The 24,207-nt window shown below is 28.4% G+C and overlaps 1 protein-coding gene across 1 annotated transcript in view; it reads right to left on the reverse strand.

Annotated features, from left to right (window-relative positions):
• LOC107443915 (V-type proton ATPase subunit Vha55) overlaps positions 1 to 24,207 on the reverse strand; it is a 51,365-nt gene that overhangs the window by 8,581 nt on the left and 18,577 nt on the right. The window contains exons 6-12 of the mRNA XM_043047554.2: positions 23,751 to 23,890; positions 22,500 to 22,598; positions 15,343 to 15,440; positions 9,759 to 9,882; positions 6,692 to 6,842; positions 587 to 669; positions 407 to 511 (exon numbers count right to left, since the gene is read on the reverse strand). Coding sequence (XP_042903488.1) covers positions 407 to 511; positions 587 to 669; positions 6,692 to 6,842; positions 9,759 to 9,882; positions 15,343 to 15,440; positions 22,500 to 22,598; positions 23,751 to 23,890 — 800 coding nt within the window. The remainder of the gene's footprint in view (positions 1 to 406; positions 512 to 586; positions 670 to 6,691; positions 6,843 to 9,758; positions 9,883 to 15,342; positions 15,441 to 22,499; positions 22,599 to 23,750; positions 23,891 to 24,207) is intronic.

Raw genomic sequence — 24,207 nt, forward strand, 5'->3', positions numbered from 1 at the left:
TGCATTCACCACAATGCTGACGTAAAATACCCTCAGTGTTAGACAGATCATGGTTAAGAGTCTCCTTGCCATCAGGCTAACAGTGGGAGGTTTTCCTCTCCACGTAACGCGAGGTTAGTTCTATCAAAACGTCCTCCACGAAGGCAATATTTCACCCAATACTAGATCCAGGAGTTTCCTTGCCTTCTGGATTGGGTTCAAAATGACAAGGCTACAGAGTTGAACATTAGTAGTCCTATAAAATTGGGTCAGCTGTTCAACAACAGTTATAAAAATAAAATTAAACTGACAAATTTAATATGGCACAGTGAATTGGTAAAAACTGATCATATGAATTTTTTAAGCCTAAAAACAAAATTTTTAGTAAAATATGTGTAGGCAGAATATAAGTAATGAAAGTGAATACCAATTGATTGGACACATCGGAATGATCTTTTCTCGTCATTCCTTCCCCGATGGCAGATTTCATCAATCGAGAAAGCGACGGCAATACATTGATTGGAGGGTAAATCTAGAAATGAAATATATATTGTTGTTTATTTACAGTTACAAAGTGAGAATGTTAGCTGCTTCATTAAGATCTTACCTGTCTGTTATGCAGCTGCCTATCTATATAGATTTGTCCCTCAGTAATATAACCAGTTAAATCAGGAATAGGATGAGTGATATCTGAAGAAAGAAAAGTTTATTACAAAAAACAAGTAATATAAATAAAATGTTTTTTAAAAACAAAGAAAAATATTATTTTAGTTATTTAATAATTAAAATTTTTTCTCCCATATAAAACTAAATTTAATGAATGAACTAATATTTGAAAAAACTGTATCAACTTAGAATACATAGTCGTGATGAAGAAGCATCAAATGTCATACACTAAAAGTTTTAAAAAAAATGTGTTTGAACTTGAGTGGGTGAATGAAAAATAATTTAATTAACGATTTTAACAAGATATATAGGGAGAATGTGAATTAACAGTAGAAATTGAAAAAAAGGGCAATGCTACAACATAATGTTCTAAATTGAATTTATCTGACACAGCGAATATAAAATAATTCAATATGGGTGCTATTGTTTTTTGTTCAAATAGTTAGAAACTATCACTAACGTTATTTATGTAAAAAACTGAAATGCTTATAGTAAAATTTAAAACAATGAATAACGCTTAACCCATCAGAAAATTTCATTTCTCGCTCACTGGTATTTAATGAATGAATAAACTGTATTAATATCAAGTGTCATCCACAGCAAGTTCAAAAAAATGTATTTGAATAAATAGTATTTTATTAACGATTGAAAATTTGAACAAAATATACAAATATATAGGGATAGTATGATGAACTAATAGTTGGAATTGAAGAAAAGAAAAGTATCAAACAACCATAAAAGTATAAATTGGGTGACCACACATGCTACCATGTATGAAATTTATCTGACATCGCGAATATAAAATAATTAAATACGCGCAATAAACTATTTTTTTTTTGTTCACATAGAGCTATAAGTTACAAATTATCACTGATGTCATTTCTAAAATAAGAAAAAAAACTGAATCGATTATAGTAAAATTTAAAACAATGACTAACGCTTAACCGATCAAAAAATTCCATTTTGTTTCTCATTTCGTTAAGATATAGGGAGAGTGTTAACTAACAGTAGGTTGAAAAAGTTGTGTTATATAATGATAATTCAGGGTTCCCACTCTTTTAACAAAGCAAAAATTATGGACCTTTTTTTTTTTTTGAAAAATTAAAGACCTTTAAAATAGTATGATTGTTTATCATCGAATATACATATACCGACTGTGACAGAGCCAATTATTTACCTTTCTTAAAAAATAAAATCAATAAATAAAAAAAGATTTTATTATAATGTAAGTACTGATATAATTGCATTAATTAACACGGCTCGCTAAAGTTAGACCAGGCAATTTTTGCAAACCTGTATCGGTTTTTTAAAAATATTTTGAGCATTATGGATTAATGAATTCTACGAAACTAATATGTATTCAATTTTTAATGATTTCACAGAAATTGAGTCGTAAAACTAAGATTAGCAATTTTTTTCCTACATTAAAAAAAAAGAGTGAATAAAGAAATGTGGGATTAACATTTAAAAAATTATTATAACTAATTTTATATTTCGTTACAAGACATGCATCACATATTTAGCTGTGGGCCAATCTTGCTAAATATTCAGTTACGCCAAAAAAATTCTTTTTTTCTTTCTATTAATAAAATTTTTCATTAGTAAGGGTATTATATTAAAAGAATACTAAAAAGTTGAATTAAATTTATGCATGAGAATTGTTTTCTTAACTATGTTATGTTAAATCAAGTCCTACTTCAAGTAAAAACAGACCATACTAATATCTAAGCACCTTAAATCATTCCCCTTCTTTTTCATTAGGTTTAACTTATTTTACCATTGCAATAAATATTTATGAAATTTTTTATAGAATAAAAATAGTTATGTTTGAGAAGATTTATAATTTTCAAACCAAAATGTTTTTTATTAGTTCTTGATGAAACATATAAATAAAAGGGTATAAAACGATTTTTTAAAGGTATTAACACATTCCTATGGCCAGAAAATTGATAAGGTTCCTTAATTAACAAATATTAATAAATTATATATTTTTTCATCATATATAGATATTTACTTGTAATATTTCTTTATCATCCTCTGTCATTCTAAATAGTATTCTCTACTATTATTATGATTTGATATTTTATTTTCATCGCAAATTAACAGTTTAAAACTGAAAGCGGTATACTTTTACTATAAGTAAACCTGTAATATCACCTTATCAGGTAAAGTTTTGCAAAAAATATTGAAAAACATATGTAACTTAGCCGTTTGAAATTATTATCAAATAGAGTTACTTTTTTTCTTTAGTATCCGAACCCGCAATGAAAAAAATAGGGGTACAGAGATAAGATTTCAGAGTTACCCTTCCCCCCACCCACAGGAGTGGAGTAGAAGACAGATTTTGGTATCAATCAATGGATACATACTTAAACAATGTCGAATTTGGCTATTTTCACTTTTTTGATAAAATGTATATTTCTAAATATATTTAACCGTTTCCATACTTTTTTTATACTCTGTATATTTTTGTTTAAGAAAGCAAGCAATGGAAAGAAAGCACTTTCAAAATTAGTTATCAGTACAATAATACACACAACGTTAACAAAATTCAAATTTCAAGGTGTTTTTTCTGGCTAATTCTAATTAGGTACTAGCTTAATATTAATGCATGAGTTAACTATTAAATATTAAAAAGTAATAATTCAGTGTTTTTTCTCTTCTTATATTTACTGAAAACAAGTAACCTTCATAACTCTCAGTTGTTAAGGAAAAAAAAAATATAATAAACTCATTTTTGAACGCTTGTTATGAAAATTCTAAAAAAAAAAAAAAAAAAAAAAAAAAAAAAAAAAAAAAANAAAAAAAAAAAAAAAAAAAAAACGTAATTTATATTACTCAACCATAATCTTAACTACAAAATTACAACAATTATGAATAAATAGTAATAGTTAGCACAACTGCATAGGTAATCTTAAACAAAAATTTCTGTTTTTCTGACAAAGGGAGTGCATGGATCAAAGAGATGAAAAAAGCTAAATCTCTTGAGCAAAAAAGAAAAACTAGAATTGTCACCTGGACATGGATGAATCAATTCTTATCAGGGTTGGGGTTTTGGACGTCCTAAACTGGTTTTGGACAGGACACGTGGGTTTTACTGTCTTAAACTGGGTAAAGCTGTCCTAAACTGTCTTAAAGTGTCCAAAACCTTGAACTTTGGTAAAAGGTAAAAATTCTATAGGTGTAACCATTGTACACATAATAATTACATGTATCAATAAATAGGTATTTGATATTTCTTATACAATTTACTATAACTTATTAAAAGAAAATAATATAATATAATAGAAAAAGGTTTATAATTTTTGAAGTTCCACAATTCATTGAACAACAAAAATGATACCTAATCCTTTAAATATAAATATGCTTTTAATACTGATAAATAATATTTTTGCATAAGGATAAATATGGCAATATTAAAAAATAATAATTTTTCTTAAAAAAAATACTAAATTTGTTCAAAAATTAACCTTTTATTTTTCACAATATTTTTTTTTTAAAAAAGTTATAATTTCTGCATCACAGGATGATAAAAAAGACATATATTTAAAAAAAAAATTTTTTTTTTTTAATATAAATATATTAGTTTAAACTGAAAATACGAAATAACTGAAAAATGTATTAACAGTTTTGAAGGGCACAACATCAGTTTCAGTTACTGACACTCTTGATGTATCACCACTATGCTAAAAGAATTGAACATGAATAAAATAAAAGTATTCTTGAATAGTACTATAGATAAATAAGCCTGTTTATGACGAACCAAGCACTTAGTTCCTAATATTTTAACCTGTATGGCAAGGCTAAACTTCAGTTATGTACTATTGAATGAGAGGACCAATTGAACTTGTTTATTGATTAATCTTCCTTTGTTTAAATTGAAGAGTCAAACAATATTAATAAAACATTATTACTTTTAAAAACAAATATTCTCTAGTATATTTAATTATCAATATGTTATTAGTTCTTTATTTATTTTACATCTTAAATATTGTTCAGATAAAATTGTGACATAATTTGAGTAAATTATGTCATATGAGTAATTGAGTTTGGACAGTTTAAACCGTGGATTAATTCATTCTGTCCTAAACCTTGCCAACCCCGATTCTTATAAATAGTCACTTAGGCAATTGAAAAATACCCTTGACACCTCAACTTTTGAGGAAAATGAGAAAGAACCGAATAAAAAAAAAGAACTGGTTTAGTCGATTGGGCTTTGCATCAAGAAAAAAAGATGAAAAGAAATATTAATATGAAAAGAAGTATTAAATAATAACATTAATAGACATATATTTAAATACCGTATGTAAATTAGTAAAACTAAACTAGAAAGACTTTTGTGGGAAATTAATAATATTAATATTTTATAATACCGGTATAATAATTTAAAAACAGCCATTACCTTATTAATCTATAATTATTCTTCTCAAAATTATAAAATTATGTCAATTGAATAAAATGAATATTAAAATCTAAGTATGAATTTTATTCTAATAGACATTAATAACAAAAAGCTTGGGATACATTAATTTAGTCAATTTAAATTTTTATGTAACAATCTAAAACTTAATTTTTTTTTTATATTGCAACAAAATGAGTTATAAATAGTTACCAAATATTTAACTTCCTTGTTAGAAGCAAATCATGCATTCATATTTAGTACTCAGGAATAAAAATTTAAAGTATTTTTGAAAAAAACTTGGTGTTTTCATCCACCAGGATTTTCTTATGGAAAACCAAAACAAGTCTGATGGGATTTTTCACAATACAGATGTTTATAATTTGTAGTACAATCATGAATTTTAAAAAAATGCTATTGCTTCCTATAAATTTACAGTTACTTATTACACTTTGAAATATTATACAAATTTATTTAATTCAACAAGATTTTTGGAAATAGTTTTTGTTAAGAATTCCCGGCAAATTTTTTTTCCCAGTACTTTTTTTTTATAAGCAGAAACTGAATTTTTTGAACTCTGTCGATTTTGAAGGTCAGTGAGGGTCTTCTACTTGGATACCTTAAAACTGTCCCTCCCCAAAAAAGAGCACTATCTCTACCATGTGCAGTATCCCCTTGTCCACACTCTATTCTTTTCTTTCAGAACTTTTTACTCTCCTCATAGAGCAGAATATATCAATGAAAGAACCAATATACTAATGAAAGGACACGATTTCTTCCCCTCACACACACACACACCTTTTTGTCTCTCTAAAATGCTCTACCCTGGATGCATGGTCTAATTCTAGGTGATAAAAAAAAGACTTTTTTAAAAAATTGCTCCTATCAACTAAAATGATGTTGAAAAATTAAGGACTTTTAAGAACCTTGTACCAAAATTAAGTACTTTTAAGGACCTTTATTTTGCAAAATAAAAATTAAGTAGTTTTTAAGGACCATGGGAACCCTGTAATTATAAAATAGTAATACCAGGGTGCGTAGCCAAATTATTCAACAAAAAATAAGCACCTTTCAAGCACTCAATCAATATTTTTAAGCATTTTAAAAAATTATAATATAATTAAATTATAATAACTAATATTATAATAAAAATTATAATTAATATTATAATAAAAATTATAATTAATATTATAATAAAAATTATAATTATTATAATAAAAATTATAATTAATATTATAATATAAATTATAATATATATATCATAATTAACCATCATGTCATTAAAAAAAAAAAATTGGCATTGTTTTTGACAATTGTCAAAAATCACGAAATTTTAAATCATGTAAAACGAATTGAGTTTTCATACGCTATGAACTGACAATATGCCGAAATAGGGGGTTGAATTGCAGAGGGTTAAATTAATTCTGAAAACGTTGAATAGAACAATGTGAACTGTGTCTCTTTGCTTAATTCATAGCGAAAATCAACATGGTAAAGGAAAAATCTTGTTTTGAAAAAGGTAAAAATTAAGCACTTTTTAAAAACGCTACGCACCGTCAAGTTTGAAAATTCAATAATATATTATCTGAGCTGGTTTAGAGGTAGCCCTCAACTATATATATTGCAAGGAGTAATAAAATGATTTACCATCGTTTGGCATGGTTAGAATAGGAATTTGAGTGATAGACCCATTTCTTCCCTCTACTCTTCCAGCTCTTTCATATATGGTTGCTAAATCAGTGTACATATAACCAGGAAAACCTCTTCGTCCTGGTACTTCTTCACGTGCAGCTGATACCTATGTAGAACAACAACAATTTAGTCATAACTACAGACTCTGTGAGGAAAAAGAATTTTCCGATCAATCCAAAGGTATCCCGAGACAGAATCGAGTTAGCAAGTCTTATACACTAGTGAATTGATGTTTAATAATCATACGCCACAATACTCTTCTACCAGAATTTCTTATCGAAAATGTCATTAAGTTTTAAATGTATTTGCATTTTAAATAAGCATGAATCTAAACTAATAAAATTCACACATGTTTATTAAATAACAGATTTATTTCACATATAGCTAATAGAAAGTTATAATATAAAAAATTTACATTACTTTAATCTACATTTAGTCTTTTTATTGTTATTTATCTATTGTTATCTTAATTTTTTTGAACATCAAATAATTCATATAAACTAAACTCAGTGGCACAACAGCCTATAGAGGGCCCACTGTGCCCAACTCAGTTTTCTTGACCTTTGGGGTGCAAGAGCAGATGTTGGGTGGTCAGCACAACGTGAAACCAGTGTTCACAAACATGCTTGGTACACATTTTATGGACCCAATGAAGGGCTGTTTATTCATATAATAAATTACTAATAATGGTGGGCACAATTTGTGCCCACCATTATTGGCACAAATTATTGGACCGACTTACAGATTTGGGGGCCCCGTGCATAGATGAATTTGGGGGCCCCAGTTAAAGAGCCGATAAATTTTAGTTAACACGCAAGGTCTTAAACGTAATATTGAAAAAGTATTTTTCAGACCATAAAAATTGCAAGTAACATGAAACCTTATTTAGAAGTACGTCCCCCAGATATTCAGAATTTAATTTAGTGAAATTGTAAAAAAAAAATACAAAAATTTAATAAACATATCTAGAGGTTTTGGTTAGAATGTTAAAAATTCTGAAGGAAACAAGATATTTGTACTGATTACCTAGAAAAACATAGCATAGAATTCTAAAAGAAATCATTTTAGATTTATTATTGAGTTTAAAATTTATTTGACATTTTAAGGGGGTTGACCTAAATACTCAATATAATCAATAATTGGCGAAACATTAAAAAAATTGTTTTATCAAAAAATTAGAATATAGCATAAGATTTCACAATGTTTGTTTAATAGACCTATATATGCATGTAACACACTTTTACTGTATTCAAATGCATAACAACCCCAATATTTGATGAATAGAAGCAATAAATCAAAAAATTTAATTGGCTATAAAAATTTAATACAAATATCAATTAAAAATTTTATATTAAAAATATACAAAGTAAATTAAAAAACTTTACCAGAATATTATATAAAAGCAAAACACATGAAAAAAAGTGATTCGCATGATGTTTTTTCTCACACAAATTGCTTTGGAGAAAGGTCTTTTTTGTTGTTGAAGAGGCTTTGATCAATTTTGTGAAACTACTTTAATAAGCTTTTTTCTAGATTTCTTTGCCGAAAATTCAGAAATAATATCATCATACGATAAAGCTGTAGTTACATCAGCTTCAATTGCCATTAAAGCTAAAGTCGATAGCTTATCATCAGCTAATCAATTTCTTAATGGAGATTTTAGCCTCTTCAATAACGAAAAAGATCTTTCTCGAGAGCAATTTGAGACAGGAATTGACAAAAACAGCTTCAGTGCAGCCGTAACATTTGGGAATGTGTCACTTACACCCATCTCATTAATTTTACTGAGCTTTTCAGCTATCGACAGCTCATCTTGGATTAGAGGATAAAGATGAATATACTAATCAGCAAAGGATTCTTCAAGATCACTTGGGTAACAATTTTGAAGAACCTTTGCATATTAAATTTAACAACAATAAAAAAAACTTAAGAATGGTTTTAAAAAAAAACCTTTTGTTTGAAATCTGATAAAAGTAATCATCAACATTCGAAAATTTTTAAGATACCATAAACAACAATGATTAACTAATGCAACAAGCTTCAGAGAAATTACTAACAGAAGCTTATAGCTTAGTCTTGTAAAAAGAATGGCCTTGCACTAGAGCATTAAAAGTTGTTATAATACTGTAATAAATAATGTCAATAGCAAATTATTTTGCTCTAGTGTAAGTGCGGAGTAAATAGTAATGATATAATGGAATAATGATATAATGCAAGTACCCCATTCATGAAATTTGATAGTTGTCCCTGCTCTAAACATTCTTTCAAAGGGATCTTCTACACAAGGTTTTGTATTGGCCATGTAATGTAAAAGATCATTTATTGGGAAAGGGGGCCCCTCAAATGCTGGGGGCCCCGGGCACATGCCCTCCTGTAAATCAGTCCCTGGCCGCACAAATAGATAAGCAAAAGAATACACTAAATATGTTTGATTTAAAAAAAAAATGACTAAAATCGGGGGAATAGCATATTTCAGGGAGGGTAACTTTTCATGGGGCTAACACAATAGATTCCCTTTGCCTCATCGGCCAAAACCTGTCCTAAACAATGATCCCGACATCGTTACCCTGTGGCAGGATTTTTTAGAGCTACCTGCAGAAAAACTCTATCACTTTCCGCGAGATACTTTTAATAATAACAATCATATATGTTACAAATTTAAAATAACAAAAGCGCTGTGCTTAGGAAAAAAAAAACTATTATTTTTTTTAAAAATACAGCATGTAATAATTTTTTATTCTAATATTATGGGTGATATTCTCACATTTTGTGTGTGTTATTTCCGTCTTCGCTTTTTATAAATTATCACAATAACAAAAAAAAATTTAAAAATCATGAAATACGTAGTAGTAATTGCAGAAAAAAAATACGATGACCAAATCAAGCTATCTTTTCAAAAGAAAAATCTTTCAGCAAGAACTCTGTAACGTTCTACGACAATGTCGCTGCAAATCTGCCAAGGGTTCCAGACGAATGACTAGGGGAGTTCTTACTCTAGACAAACAAATAAAATTATACTAACTTCTCTAAGAGCTTCAGCATAGGAGGACATATCAGTAAGGATGACCAAGACGTGCTTTTCGCATTGGTAGGCCAAGTATTCCGCAGTTGTTAGAGCCAATCGAGGTGTAATAATACGTTCAATGCTAAATTTGAGAAAAAAAAGATATTTTACAAACTGTTTATAATTCAGGCATGTAAGTTCATTTAGGACTTCATATATTAAAACTTAATTTGTAATCACCAAGCAACATCTTTTTAAAATATGTATTGCACAGTTTAAAAGCTATTATAAAATGCTTCCAAAGCTTTTATGACAACAAGATATTATAATGATGAAATTTAGTTTGAAAATTAAAATATTACACAATAGAGAATATACGTGGCTGGATAAAGGGAGGCATCGAAAAAAAATTTTATCTATGAAGAATTTTTCAAGATATTTATGACATTACAATAGATCAGTGTTTCCCAAAGTGTGGTACCCCCAGGGGTACAGAAAGAGTATGTGTTCTCATGCAAAATATCTTGCAACAAACGAAAATTTCAAAAAAATTTATTTAAAAATAAAGCTAGCCATGAAAATTTATGATTTTTCTATTGGCAATTTTTTTTGTAGAGTTAACAGTTAATAATTAGTGGTATCAACTGCCTGTTGTGATTTTTAACTTTATTGCAATTTTTTTATAGTAAAAAATATGTTCATTTTTTTTTATTAGAGGTACACAGCGTTACGAAAAATTTAGAAAGAGTACACAAAAGTCATAAGTTAGGGAAACACTGCAATAGATGTTATTTATAGATATAATTGACATTGCTACTTTTCAGATTTTCAAATCCATGAATAATTCCAAGAATTTTTAATTCTCCACAAAGACACAACAGTAAATTTAAAAAAGCATCATAATAACATTAATTGAAATGATAGGAATAACCAAAACTGCTCTGCATCTTCATATTTATAGAACTTGAAAAACAGAGTAAAGAAAAAGTTGAAGCAATAAAATAGTTGAAAAAAAATACAAAAGCAAATAACTGTCAGATATATGCAGTTATTTAAAGTGGTTTTATTTCTTCATTAAACAAAGTGTAAAATAAAAAGCCTAACAACTAGAATTTTAAATTGATAAAATAAATAAATTCTGAAATCATAGAAGTTGAAAAGATATTCGCTCTAGAAGTGATGTTCTTTCTTTCATTGTTTGAAAGAACACCATAATTTTTAAAGAACAGGATAAAAGAAATTTTAGAATATGACTTAGTGGGGATTTTGCTACAAATTTAGATATTTGGAACATCGGACCACTGTAAAATTGGGAAGGGGGATAAATTCCATTTTAAAAATAAAATTTTTTGGCGACCTAAACCCATAACTTTCCATGACAAATTTTGTTCAATACCGAAATCCATGACTTTCAATGATTTTTCATGACTTTCCATGTGTGCAGATACCCTGAATTGATTAAAAAATTATAACCGCAGGGTTGCCATAGAAAAAAATAAACATTTGAACTGGTTCACCTCATTGCTTTTAGTAGCGTAAATAAGAACAAAAATTCCTCAAAAATATGACTAAAATTTTGTTAATGACTTAATTGTCATATACCATGATCCATTCAGTTAAGTTGGGGGCAAATACGAAAATTTTTATATAAACGATAATGTTTATACCTATATATATGATAAGAGATTACCCAAATTCGAAATTCACACATTGCGTAATATCGTATTAAAAATAGTTTTTTTCTTTTTAAATCATGCAGAATTTTGTGGCAATAATCATTGAAAAGGCGATCGAGAAATGAAATTGACTTACAACGGAATCTGTGCAGACTGAACGCATTAAATTTGCAATTCAAAATTTTCCACATTTTTTAAGAAAAAAAAAAGTTCAGTGCATTCAGGAACTATCTTGTGGGATGCAGATTTTCCACTCAATTTATGACTTAAAGAAGAAAAAAAAAACATTGCTAGGAGTACAGAAAAGTCTCCCAATAGTTTTCCTGAAAATAGTTGCTTTTATAGCCTTTTCAGGCAAAAAAAGTTGCCATAGTCACCTCTTGCCAAAAATAGTTGCATTTTAGTCGCCTGCGGCAACCCTGTAACCGCCGTTGAACAGCTCACCCAATTTTAGGGTTTATGACTACTAATGGCCTTGAACTCAATGCAGAAGACAAGGGAACTCCTGAGAAATGTGCCTTCGTGGAGGGCTTTTTGATGGTACTAATCCACATTTACGATACATGGAGAAGAAAACCCACGGTTCGCCTGGTGGCAATAGGATCCATCTACCACTGAGGATATTTTACATCAGCACTGCAGTCGGTGCAAGCTGGGTGCAGAATTCGTATCGACCAGCCATCGCTGGGATTTGAACTGGTTCACCTCATTGGAAGGCAAATGCTGTGTTCCCTGAGCCATCATAGCTCTTTTAAGTCAATCAGGGTGCATAGTCAAATCTTTCAACAAAAAATAAGTACCTTTTAAGTACTCAAAAGATATTTTTAAGCACTATATACATAAGCAAAATGCAAAATAATTTTCAAAGACTTTATATAATCATGATAAAATAACTAGTTTGTGACAAAAAACTCTTTTTCTTGATTACATTAGCCACCATAAAAAGATAAGATTTTTCGGTTTAATTTCAGACGGAGGAAAATGAAACCTGAAATTGAGAATCTCTTGCAAAATGCAGCAGAGTTGCACACAATAGTGCAAGAATAATTCCCACGGAATCCAGCTCAATATACACACATGCGGACCTGCAAGCATTTCTACACACATGCAAAATGACTGGCGCTTTCGTATGCTGCGGAACGAGGAAATGCATTGCGTTTGAATGATTTGTGAAACCGTTGAATAGAACAATGTGAAAACCACGCTTTTGCACAATACGTAGCGAAAATCGACATGGTAAAGAAGAAAAAAAAATCTCATTTCTGAAAAGGGAAAATTAAAATTTTTAAAAATATCCAATAAAAAATAATTATAATTAATCAATTAGCCTTATAATTTAAGGGCTTTTAAAAAACGAATATAAGCACCTTTAAGCACTTTACAAAAACGAAACGCACCCTGTCAATTGTAAAAATACTTTATTATTTTTTGCCTCCTTCCACCAGTGATCGCTTCAATATGAATTCCTTTAGAAGGAAGGAATTCATATTGAATTATTCAACAAAAGAATTCAACAAGAGAATTATTCAACAAAAAATAAGCACCTTTTAAGCACTTAAAAAATATTTTTAAGCACTTAAAAAAATATAACTAGGCAAGGTTGGAAAGTTTTTGACAATGATGGTTTTATCTTGTTTTAATCTACATGTCGAAAAAAAAATTTTTGGCATTGTTTTTCACTATTGTCAAAAACCATGACATTTTGAATCATGTAAAACTAATGGCGTTTTCATACGCTACAGACTGGCGATACGCCGAAGTAGATTGATTGGGTGAAAATGTTGAATAGAACAATGTGAACTGCGTTTTTTTGCATCATTCATAACGAAAATCAACCTGGTAAAGGAAAAAATCTAATTTTGAAAAAAGGAAAATTAAGGACTTTTTAAAAACACCCAATAAAAAAAAAGCACCTTTAAGGGCTTTTTAAAAATGCTACGCACCTTGAATAAGAAAATTACACACAAACAAAAGCTAAAATAAAAAAGGTGAATGATACAGAGGAGAAAAAATTATGATTGATGAAGTAACCACACTTTCAAACTAATAATTTGGATAAACCAGTGAACTCAGGAAGGGGAAAAAAAATAAAATCCTTTTAATAAGACTTAAAAACTGTTAAAACATAAAAGTACAACCCATGTGAGAAAAAGTAAATAGTTGTCTGCAGGTTATAATTAGAGAAGTAACAACCTATGATTCAGCCTACAACAATTTATGTTGTGAATATTGTTTTGGTACTTCAGGAAGAAGCCACACAAGTGGCCTATGACGTCAGCCAATCTTTAACAGCAAAATGACCTATTAAAGTTTCTGCACATATGGCTAGAATGTTAATTAACGATTTAATTAAATACAGAGCCATCCATATTCAGGGGTACGTCCACACATTTTCGTAAAATTGTGAAAAAATTATTCTTAATTTGTGAACATTCTTTCAACCAGGGTCCTGCTCTTGTGCAAATAGGGTTCCGTTATTGCAAAAAAACTTTTTCACGCTGTTTTTAAATTGTAAAGACAAAGAAGATTATGCACTGTAAAATTATAATTTAAAAAATAAACAGCAATTGCTGCTACTAAAGTAGAGACCTCCCGACGGTGTTCCTGCCTTGACGGGGCGGCGAGGCTTGTGCGCACCATTGACCTGGAGGGCTATGCCGGCGGTAGCTTGCTACTGGTAGGGTCTCCCAAGCCGGACAGGCCGAAGGGTAGGTGCCAGACTAAAAAGAACACCAACAAGAGCCAAGACAGACTTCTACCTTTATGGTGCTCAACCCAACAGAAGCTGCTTTCTACCTCTTCCATGACTTTGTTGACCCAGTTAGCATCTCCATCCTTCTTAAACTTCAACTTATTTCAAAGCACCACGACGTTCATCTTCAGTGGATACCATCCCACGTTGACATCTTTGGAAATGAGCAAGCGGATCGCTTGGCCAAGGAGGGCTGTAGTCATTTAACATCTTCGTCCTCAGCCCTTACCTTTTCTGAGTATCAATCCAAAATCAAAAGCCATTTATCAAAAAAGTGGAGGATCCCTCCCTCTCATCATTGGTATGCGGCCAAGGAACCGGGCTCTTCACTTGTTCATGTAGGTGATAGAGCATCTCAAACAGCTATTTCCAGACTGGCAAGCGGACACACGAACAGTCTCTCGTACTTTAAAGGAAGAAAGACTTATGCAGTCTGCTCTAAATGTGAAGCCCAGCAGGCCTCAGCAGAACATATCCTCGACTGCTTGGGCCTTTCCAAGGAGGACTTATATGCTTCTCCACTTCTTGTAATCGACTTTTTGAGGGTCAACAACTTACTGGATCTTGTCTGACCTCGTCAGACAATTAGAGGATAAGCAACAACAACAACAACAAAGTAGAGATGCAACATACTAATATTTGGTATTTAGCCTAGACTGCTGAACGCAGAATATTCATTTCGGACGAATAATGGAAGAAGCATCTGAGGAAGGCAAAACTTAGTTTGTTTACATTAGTCTTTCTTCCCCTCCCTGGGAAGAGATTATTCGATTAACAAAACAATAATGAAGATAAACAAATTTGTGAAGGGTCCGATTAAAAGATAAATTATTTTGAGAAGGGTCCGTTTTTAAGTTAAAATATTTTGCGAAGGGTCTGTTTTCATGAAAAGATATTTTGCGAAGGGTTCGTTAACGGACCCAAATTTCTTCTAAACAGACCCCTGATATTGCACATTGAATTATTTGGAAAATAATTCTTTCAATAAAGAGTATTCACATTAAGAATATAATATAGAATAACATAACATAGAGTATTCATATTAAGAGTATAATATATCACATTAAGAATATTTAAGAGTATTTACATTATTCAGTGCAGTTTTAATTTTAAAAACATATTTAAAGAAATAATAACAGTGAGAACAGAAAATTGTTATTCCAAGGTAACTTACGTTGGATCATTGGCCAAATTTAAGAAAAGGCACACATTTTCCATAGAACCATTTTCTTCAAAATCCTGCTTGAAGAATCTTGCAGTTTCCATGTTAACCTAAACAAATATTCTTATTATTATAGGAAATAAATGGACAGTCATTTTGAGAGTGAAAACAAAAAGCATATTTTACAACTCTGCTTTAAAAAAGATTTTGGTCACTTAACTATTTACCATTAAACAGTAATAAATAAATTTGCTGCATTTCATTGAAAAGTTTTATATTTTGGTCGATTAAGTATTTGCTATTAAACATTAATAAATAAATTTCCTGCATTTCATTAAAAACTTTTAGATCCCACAGCAGCTTGCTCATTTATCAGTTATATAGACATTGTAGTAAACTTTAAATATTTTGGCATTTTCTTACTTGATTTTTATTTTTTCTTAAAAAATATAACTCATCAAAATCTTTGAATGTTTTTCTTAATCAAACAAAATATGCTATTTAGTTGTAGTTTCAAAAATATAAACTACTAATTGTATTAAACAAAATACTGTTGTATGGAGTACGATGGGATAAATAAGAGTAACATTTGATAATTAATTGGAGAATAAAAGCAAAAACTGTTAAATTTGTAAAAAAAAAAAAAAAATACCATTGTAAATAATACCAAAAATACTATTTTGAAGTCCACAGAGATTCAATTACGAAGTTGAAATTTAAGGACCTGAAACAGCCATTTTCAGTAATGAATTACATTCTTTTCTTAATTTTTATTTGTTTTAAATATTTTTTAAATTTCAAAAGCTTTTTTTTTTCCTGGGTTTCATAAATGATATCAGGATGGTCACTCAAATCAGGTTTCAAATGTCCCTGATTTTTCCAGGTAAAAATCTTAAAATTTCCAGGTTAATGTGTTTTTTTCCCCACAAAGTATAGGATGGATACAACAAAAGTGCCAAAATTGTAAAGCATTTTATTTAAAATGATATTTTTGAGACAAAAAAAGAGCAGAGAATGGCAAATACAGACAGACTAAAAAAAGAAAAACTTTGACAAGTATTGTTTAATATATTTTCATTAAGGTAATATAGTAGCATTTTTCTTTCTAAAAAAATCATTAATGGGTCATTCTCACAAAAACAGTCATTTTCATGTCCCCAGTATATTTTATGTTTTTTTTACAACTTATGAAAAAAAAGATTTCAAGGAAAGTTTCCTTCAGAATGCAGGCTAACAAAAGAATAAAAATAAAATTATCAATTTTTATTTTTTATTTATTTTAGGTAATTAAAATATACCAATATGTCATTCCCTCACTTGTCCCCACTGCTGATTTAAGAAAAGAGAAAATTGTTTCTGAAATAAAAATAAAAAAATTTACAAATTCGTGTTTTTTATTTCAGAATATTGAAATATAGAATTCAGAAAATCAATTTTAAATTTAATTTCTGATAAAAATATTAACACAGCACTATTTTAAACTTTGTCCCCAGTGTTTCGCGTCATTCCCTCACAACAATGTTCTTATCACCTGCAATCTTCTTAGAATAAAAATATTTTAATAAAAACTTCAGAAGTTAACAACTGGCATCATAGAACAAAATTGCAGTATGTTTCCATCTTCAACTTAAAGAAGCTTTGCTGTGGAATAAATTTGAATGAATCAAACCAGGTAAAATTTTTTACATTTGTCATTCCCTCATGTCATTTTTTAGAGTAAAATAAAATACAACTTCATCGAGAAAGTGGATAATTATATGTTGCTTTCTTGTATGAATATAATTGTATGTGATTGACTTCAGAAATTAATTAGGCCTAACTGTTATTTTTAAATTTTATTGAATTCGTCATTCCCTCACTAGTGTATAAAGTGAGGGAATGACGCTGAAGTGAGGGAATGATTCAAGATGAGTATATTATTAAATTTTTTTTTGTTCAATCGTGCCAGCCAATTTTATTTCCCAAACCTTTAAAAACTATTAAGTATATAAAACTAAATTATAATAAATGTTAGATATACTTAGTATGTTATCATTTTCAAACTTGAGGTAGCTGTAACTTAGAGAAAAACATGTATTAAAATAAAATATCATTCCCTCACTTTTTAAACAGTGAAATTAATTAATTTATTTAAATATTAAGTATAATTTATAGGATATATATTTTTTTTATAATGCCATTACATATTTCTATTAATATAAAAAGTTTCAGAGCTTTTTATTCACTTTACTTTTTTGGGATTTTATGAACTGAAAAATGACAGTTTTCATGAGAATGACCCTAATATATATTATTTTTTATAGATAAATAAGTTTAGTCATTTTTGAAAATTAATCAAAACTTAGCTATATTATTAGTGTGGGCTAAAGAGAAAAAATTACAAAAGTTATCTATTAGAAATATTTAAGATAAATAAAAACTAACTAATAGCTACAAAAAAAAACTGAAGTTGTAAAGTTGAATAAAAAAGAAACAGAGAAATAGCAAAAAATATACTCTTAATTTTCAAGACAAAACTTTAATGCTGTAAATAGTATTTTCTGAAAAAAAAGTAAACATAAAACTTTAAAAGAAAAAAAGTATCAGAAAAGATTTCAAAAATGCCCACAAAAAATTATATACAAAAGCGAAACATAAAAAATAAAAATATATCACAATTAAACTGAACTGACGGACTATCATATTTTAAACTGAACATCTGTTTTCCAATAATACTGTATTTTTTTTAAATTTTTTTTTTTTTTAAAAAGTTAGAAAAAAGAAATAAGTCTAATAGAAACTCTCTTAATTGCTCCAACATAGTAAAACTCCTGACAAAAACCAAAATTTTTTAAAAAAGAAAAAGCTAAATAGAAACGAAAACAAAAATTGTTCTCAATTTTTAAAAGAAAATTTAACACTTTTTCAAGTAGAAAAAGTGTTAAATTTTCAATCAAAAATAACGTTCTTCAGAAACACTCTTTAAAAAAATGCTGTATCATAATAAAAACTTTGATAAAAAGTTAATAAAAAAAGGCAAAAATGAGAGGGAAAAAAAACATTCCAATTTCTCAAAATATAGTTTTAAGGTTGAAAATCACAGCATTCTTTTGTTACCAGCTGTCTTACCATACTAGAAAAAAGTAAAAATAAAAGAATAAAATCTATCATAAAATGCTCAGTTAAAATGCTGTGATATAATCAAAACAGAAAAACAAAAAAGAAAACAATTTAGATTCTTAAAACAGAAATTTTGCTTTTCCATTTATTTTCCACTACATAATTTTGCAAGCACACATTAAAACTTTACAAAGATGTGTAAAGACTATATCTGATACTGCATAATAAAAATACTATTTTAGATAACTATTTAATCTATTAAAACTTTGTCAAAAAATAGTTGGCTGAATATTCGGCAAGCAGGCCGAATAGTAATCAAATATTTGTTGCATCCCTAATTTTCATTAAACAAAAAAATAATTAATAAAAAACAATAATTTCAGGTGATTTTGCATGAATAACTTTTTATATTTATTTACATTTTATATCGCATTTAATCCAAACAGTACTCTTTGTAAAATTCATTGATCATATTTTCTTTAAACCAATATCTAAAGTCAAATGTTTAAATAATGTTTTCAAACACGATAAGCAGTATTAAAAAATTAATGTCACAAAGGAAAAATTGTCAAATTTCTTATTACATATCTCATAGAAAAAAACTAGATAAATTCTTCATATTTTATTCTTTTCTAATTTGAAATTAAAATATTTAAAGAATTCCTATCTAACTAAAGGATTTTTTAACTTAGATTAGTTAATTTTTTTGTTTGCTTTTACAACTAGAAACCTGCACAGTGCAGAACAAAAAAACAGTTTCATTCTCCTTCCTAATAAACACATATGAATAAAAAAAACTTATATCCTCTGTTTATACAACATTTAACATGTTTCCTATACATTCCCTAATTTTTCCCAGCTTCTTAAGGTAAAAGGAGAGACAGTTTAGGAAATATCATCTCTGGAAAAAGAGTAACATTAACGAACTTTCGACATTATTACTACACAATGTCAAATTTTGAATTAAAAATTAAATATTTACCAACAAAATGTTAATATAACCATGTTAACATATGGTTGATCCTTAAAAGAACCTTTTTTTAAAAATTAAAATACGTAATAAAAGGTTAAAATGAAATTGAGCAAATTAGCATTAAAAATTTTATGATTTTTTGACAAAAACTGCTGTTAGCGATTGTAAGAAAATATGTGATTTGATTCACAGATAATTCACAGATTTGGATGGGTGTACAAAAGCTTTTAGAAAAAGAGTATAACATAAAATCTATTAAATTATGACCAACCAATTTGTGGTGAATTTTATGAAATTAAAAATACTAAAGCATTCTTAACCATTTCGTCAGAAGAAAGAAAAAAACTTAAAGCATTGGAACAAACGATAAATGGATTCAACCCACGGTTTAGAAGTGAAACAAATGCTACTTTTATAAACAGAAGCAAATATCTTAACTCCTTCTTCAACCCCCACCACAATCTTTGCCTTTCCTAAACTGTCTCCAAAAAGGTTTCTCCATTCATTTAGCACAATCATGGGTTTTAGGTGGCATTCTAGTTTAACAGGGATTAATGGAGTAAATTTTGACACATGCAAAATATTGCTAAGTTGATATTTCAACTGTTTGGTAATAAATTTCAGTTTAAAAAAAAAGTCAGTATAACGGATCATAAAATAATTTAAATTAAGAAAATCTATAAAAAAAATTCCAGCTTTTCTTTTAAATTCCCTGATTTTTCCAGGTTTTTATCTAAATTTCCCTGACTTTTCCAGATTTTTTCCAGTATAAAAAAATTCCCTGATAATTCCAGGTGGGTGGCCACCATGTTTATCCATTGTCGTAGAAAAGTTTCTCTCATAAGATTTTAACAGTTTGCGCCCAAATAAATATATTTTTTTAAAAAAAATTAAATAAGAGATTACATGTTGCAAAATATAATTCTTAACATTTGTGCAGAAATTTTTAAATATATAAAAATTTGGAAGACTCAAGAATAATAAAGAGAAGAGTTTACGCATGTGTGTCTCTCTTTTATAACACCAGAACACTAGCATCCTGAAATTTGCGGAGAGAGTGAAAAGGGTAATTTTAAACCTCGCTATTAAAATTTGTTTAAAGTTTCAATCAAATTGTTCAGGAAAGAACTTAGCTTGAGAATAGAACTTCTGCTTGGTTTAGCATAAGACAGTTTTAAATTAAACCATAGATGGTCCTACTTTTTTCAAACATTTCAAAGATCCATTGATAATTGCTAGCGTAAAGTTCTCATTGAAAAAATTAGTTTACAGCATGTTCTTCAAAAATAAATTATTTCTTTGTCAGATAAACTAAATAATATGAAACGTTGTAGCATGTGTGGATTATGCCACCAAATTAGTATTCTTAAAGACCATGTGAAACCATGGGTTTATTTTGTTTACAGTTAAGCATTTAAAGTTATGTACTAAAAAAGAAAGTGGTGAAATGGTACTAATTTGTTTAAGAGAAACATAAAAAATTTCTATACTATATTTAATGGCAACAAGGCTTAAACAACTTTGGGAACAGGTAGTAAATGGATCGAAATAATAAGCTATGCACTAAAATTCCAAATAATGGAAAAATGGAAGTACAAGATGTGTAGCCAGATTTTTCAACAAAAATAAGCACCTTTTAAGAACTCAAAAAATATTTTTAATCACTTACCAGAAAGAAAAAAAATCATAATTAGGATCTGCGCAGCAATAAAAAATTTTTTCTAGCTTTCAAAATTCTTAATTTATAAACATAAAAACAATAAAATTTACATGATCATCATAAAATAACTATCTTCAGATAAATACTGCAGAGAAAATTGTTAAAAACATGGATTTTTATCACTTTTTTTTAGTTCGCTTAAGAAAAAGGTAAAAAGTCGCCACATTATTGTTGACGCCTATCATGTTCATTAGTGTTAATGTTATGGGTGCAGTTTTAATCGGTTGTTGGCATCTATTAAAATTGTATCAATACTGTGGAAAGAGTACAGAAAAATGACTTGATTGTGGTAATTTTTTACTATCATGAGTCGCTCTCGAGTCATGATTAAGTTTGACCCTACAAAAAATGTGTTTTGCATAATTTATTATGTAAAGGCAATATAAAAAAAATGGAATTATTTTAACCTTTATTAAATGTGTCTTTCTCTTTTATGCATGATCTAAGAGTATTTAGTGCTAAATTATTTACTTTTATTTCATCATGAACAACAGGATTTCAGATATAAGGTTATTGTTATATAGTGTTAACAAGTAAAAATACTTCTCATTAAATATTTTTCATACTGTTGCAGACATTATACTTTATTTTCTAAATCTATATATAGGGTGCATAGCCAAATCTCTCCTCAAAAAATAAGCACCTTTAAAGTACTTTATAAGCACTCAAAAAATATTTTTAAGCACTACATATAGTAACAAAATGCAAAATAATTTTCAATGATAAATGATTATGATAAAATAACTACCATAAAATGATTGAGACTTTTGGGTTTGATTTCAGAAGGCGGAAAATGAAGCCTGAAATGGCAAATATCTTGCAAAAACAGCAGAGTTGCACACGAGAGCGAAAAAATTTCACCGAATCAAGCTCATTAACCACACATGCGGACTTCAAGTAACATAACTGGCGCTATCAAGGAACAATGGTACGCCAAAAAAGATTGTGGTTGAATGAATTGTGAAAACGTTGAATAGAACAATGTGAAAAGCATAATACATGGTGAAATTCGACATAGTAAAAAAAAAAAAAAAAAAAAAAAAAAAAAAACTCGTATATGAAAATTAGGCACTTTTTAAAAACACCCAATAAAAAAAAAACAACTTTAAGGGCTTCTAAAAGACAAAAATTAAAAATAAGCACTTTTAAAAACACTAAGCACCATGTCTTTAATGCATGACTTAAGAGTTATTTAGTACTGATTATTTACTTTTTTTAATCCCTTATGAACAACAGGATATCAAATATAAGGTTATTGTTAACAAGTAAAAATAGTTCTCATTTAATATTTTTCATTCTGTTGCACAGATTATATTTTACTTTCCAAATTGTAACAATTACCCTATTAATAATAAATGAGTTGTGAAATAAACTTACACCCATAGCAGCAAACACGATGGCAAAGTTGTCATGCTCTTGATCCATTACATCTCTGTTTTTAACTAAACCACTTTGACGACATATCTGTGCAGCAATCTGAAAGAAACATTTAATCTTATTCAAATATTTATGACAACAATGATTACTTTTGTTAACCTTAAATCAGCTTTTAGAGAAAAATGCTTAACACACAATTCATGGCAAAATTTCTCACGTCCGTTGCAAATATTTCAGATAACTGTAAGAAATTATTTCAAAGAATACTTGGGGCACACTAGAGGAAGGAGGTGGAGAGAAATGATTTTTGTAGTGTTACCATGAATGACTGAAATCCTTCACCTAGGAATGTCCGAAATATTAGTTATATGATAGTAATTTATTCGTTGATATTATATTTATTTGATATCTCTTGAAAGATAGATTAGGAGAAACATCAGTGTGTAGTGGCACTGAACGAGTATATATTTCGGACTATGTCAACATTCACAACTACCCATTTTGGTCATTCACAGATACATTTCAGTTGTAAGAAACCATTACAGCCTTTGGAATTGATGAGTGAAATTAGTTAAGCACTCCCTGGACATAGGTTGAAATTTCAATTTTACACATTATTTAATATTTTCTACACAAAAATATGGGACATGACACGGTTAAAATAGTCAATTGCCACCCATCAATATTCTATTTATAAAATTTAAATTAACGCATTTTTAAAATCAGAATATTTATTTTCTAAAATCAGAATAATTATATCGGAATAATTATTTAATATCATATTTATGGAAAAATTAATCTCCATAATACAAGATTTGATTTCCTATCCAAAAAATAGCAAATAAGGATATGATCCCTGAATTCTTCCAAACAAAATTTCTTGATACTAAAAATTATTTAAGCGAGTTTATATCATTTACAAGTCCTGAAAATTCTAAAACAAATTGTTTTGAATCAATATAAGATACTTTGACTACTTTTATACAATTAGTAGATGGTTCCCAATTTTAACAAATCAAATTTGTGCTATTTCAGAATCATAAATTAAGTTTTGAATTAAAAAAAGAAAGAAATTCCACGGATTCGTGAAACAGTTGTCCGTCTGAATATAGTTTTTAACTCAAAAGCAACAAATGCAAAACCTACATTGTCTTACAAAAATAAATAATGAAACATTAAAATTTTGCTCAATATAACATTTCTACTTCTATTTATTTAAAAAGCTTTTAAAGTATGTAAAAGAGTCAATACTTCATTATGAGGTAAGCCAGCAGCAGAGAATATGGGAATTTTTTGGCCTCTAGCAATACTGTTCATTACATCGATTGTCGATATACCCGTTTGTATCATTTCCTCAGGATAAATACGACACCAGGGGTTTATAGGCTGACCTAAAGAAAAATAAACAAATCAATATATCACTAATATATAGCTGAAAGTTATCTGAGAGATTTTTTTTATGCCATGTGATGTAAAAAAAAAAGTGTATAATCAAGTCAATTTTAATGTACAAGCAACAGAGTTAAGAGATCTAAAAAGAAAGGAAATTTAATCAAATATTTATTATTTAATAAATCAATTATTTATTATTTAAATCAAATATTATTTATTTCAATCAAATATTATTTATTTAATAAATTGTGTCTCTAATTAATGAATTTCAACTTTTCTAATAAAAATTGGAAGAATTTTCTATGATTGAGTTACT

Source organism: Parasteatoda tepidariorum, chromosome 7 (assembly GCF_043381705.1).
Source record: "Parasteatoda tepidariorum isolate YZ-2023 chromosome 7, CAS_Ptep_4.0, whole genome shotgun sequence".
Taxonomy (NCBI): domain Eukaryota; kingdom Metazoa; phylum Arthropoda; class Arachnida; order Araneae; family Theridiidae; genus Parasteatoda; species Parasteatoda tepidariorum.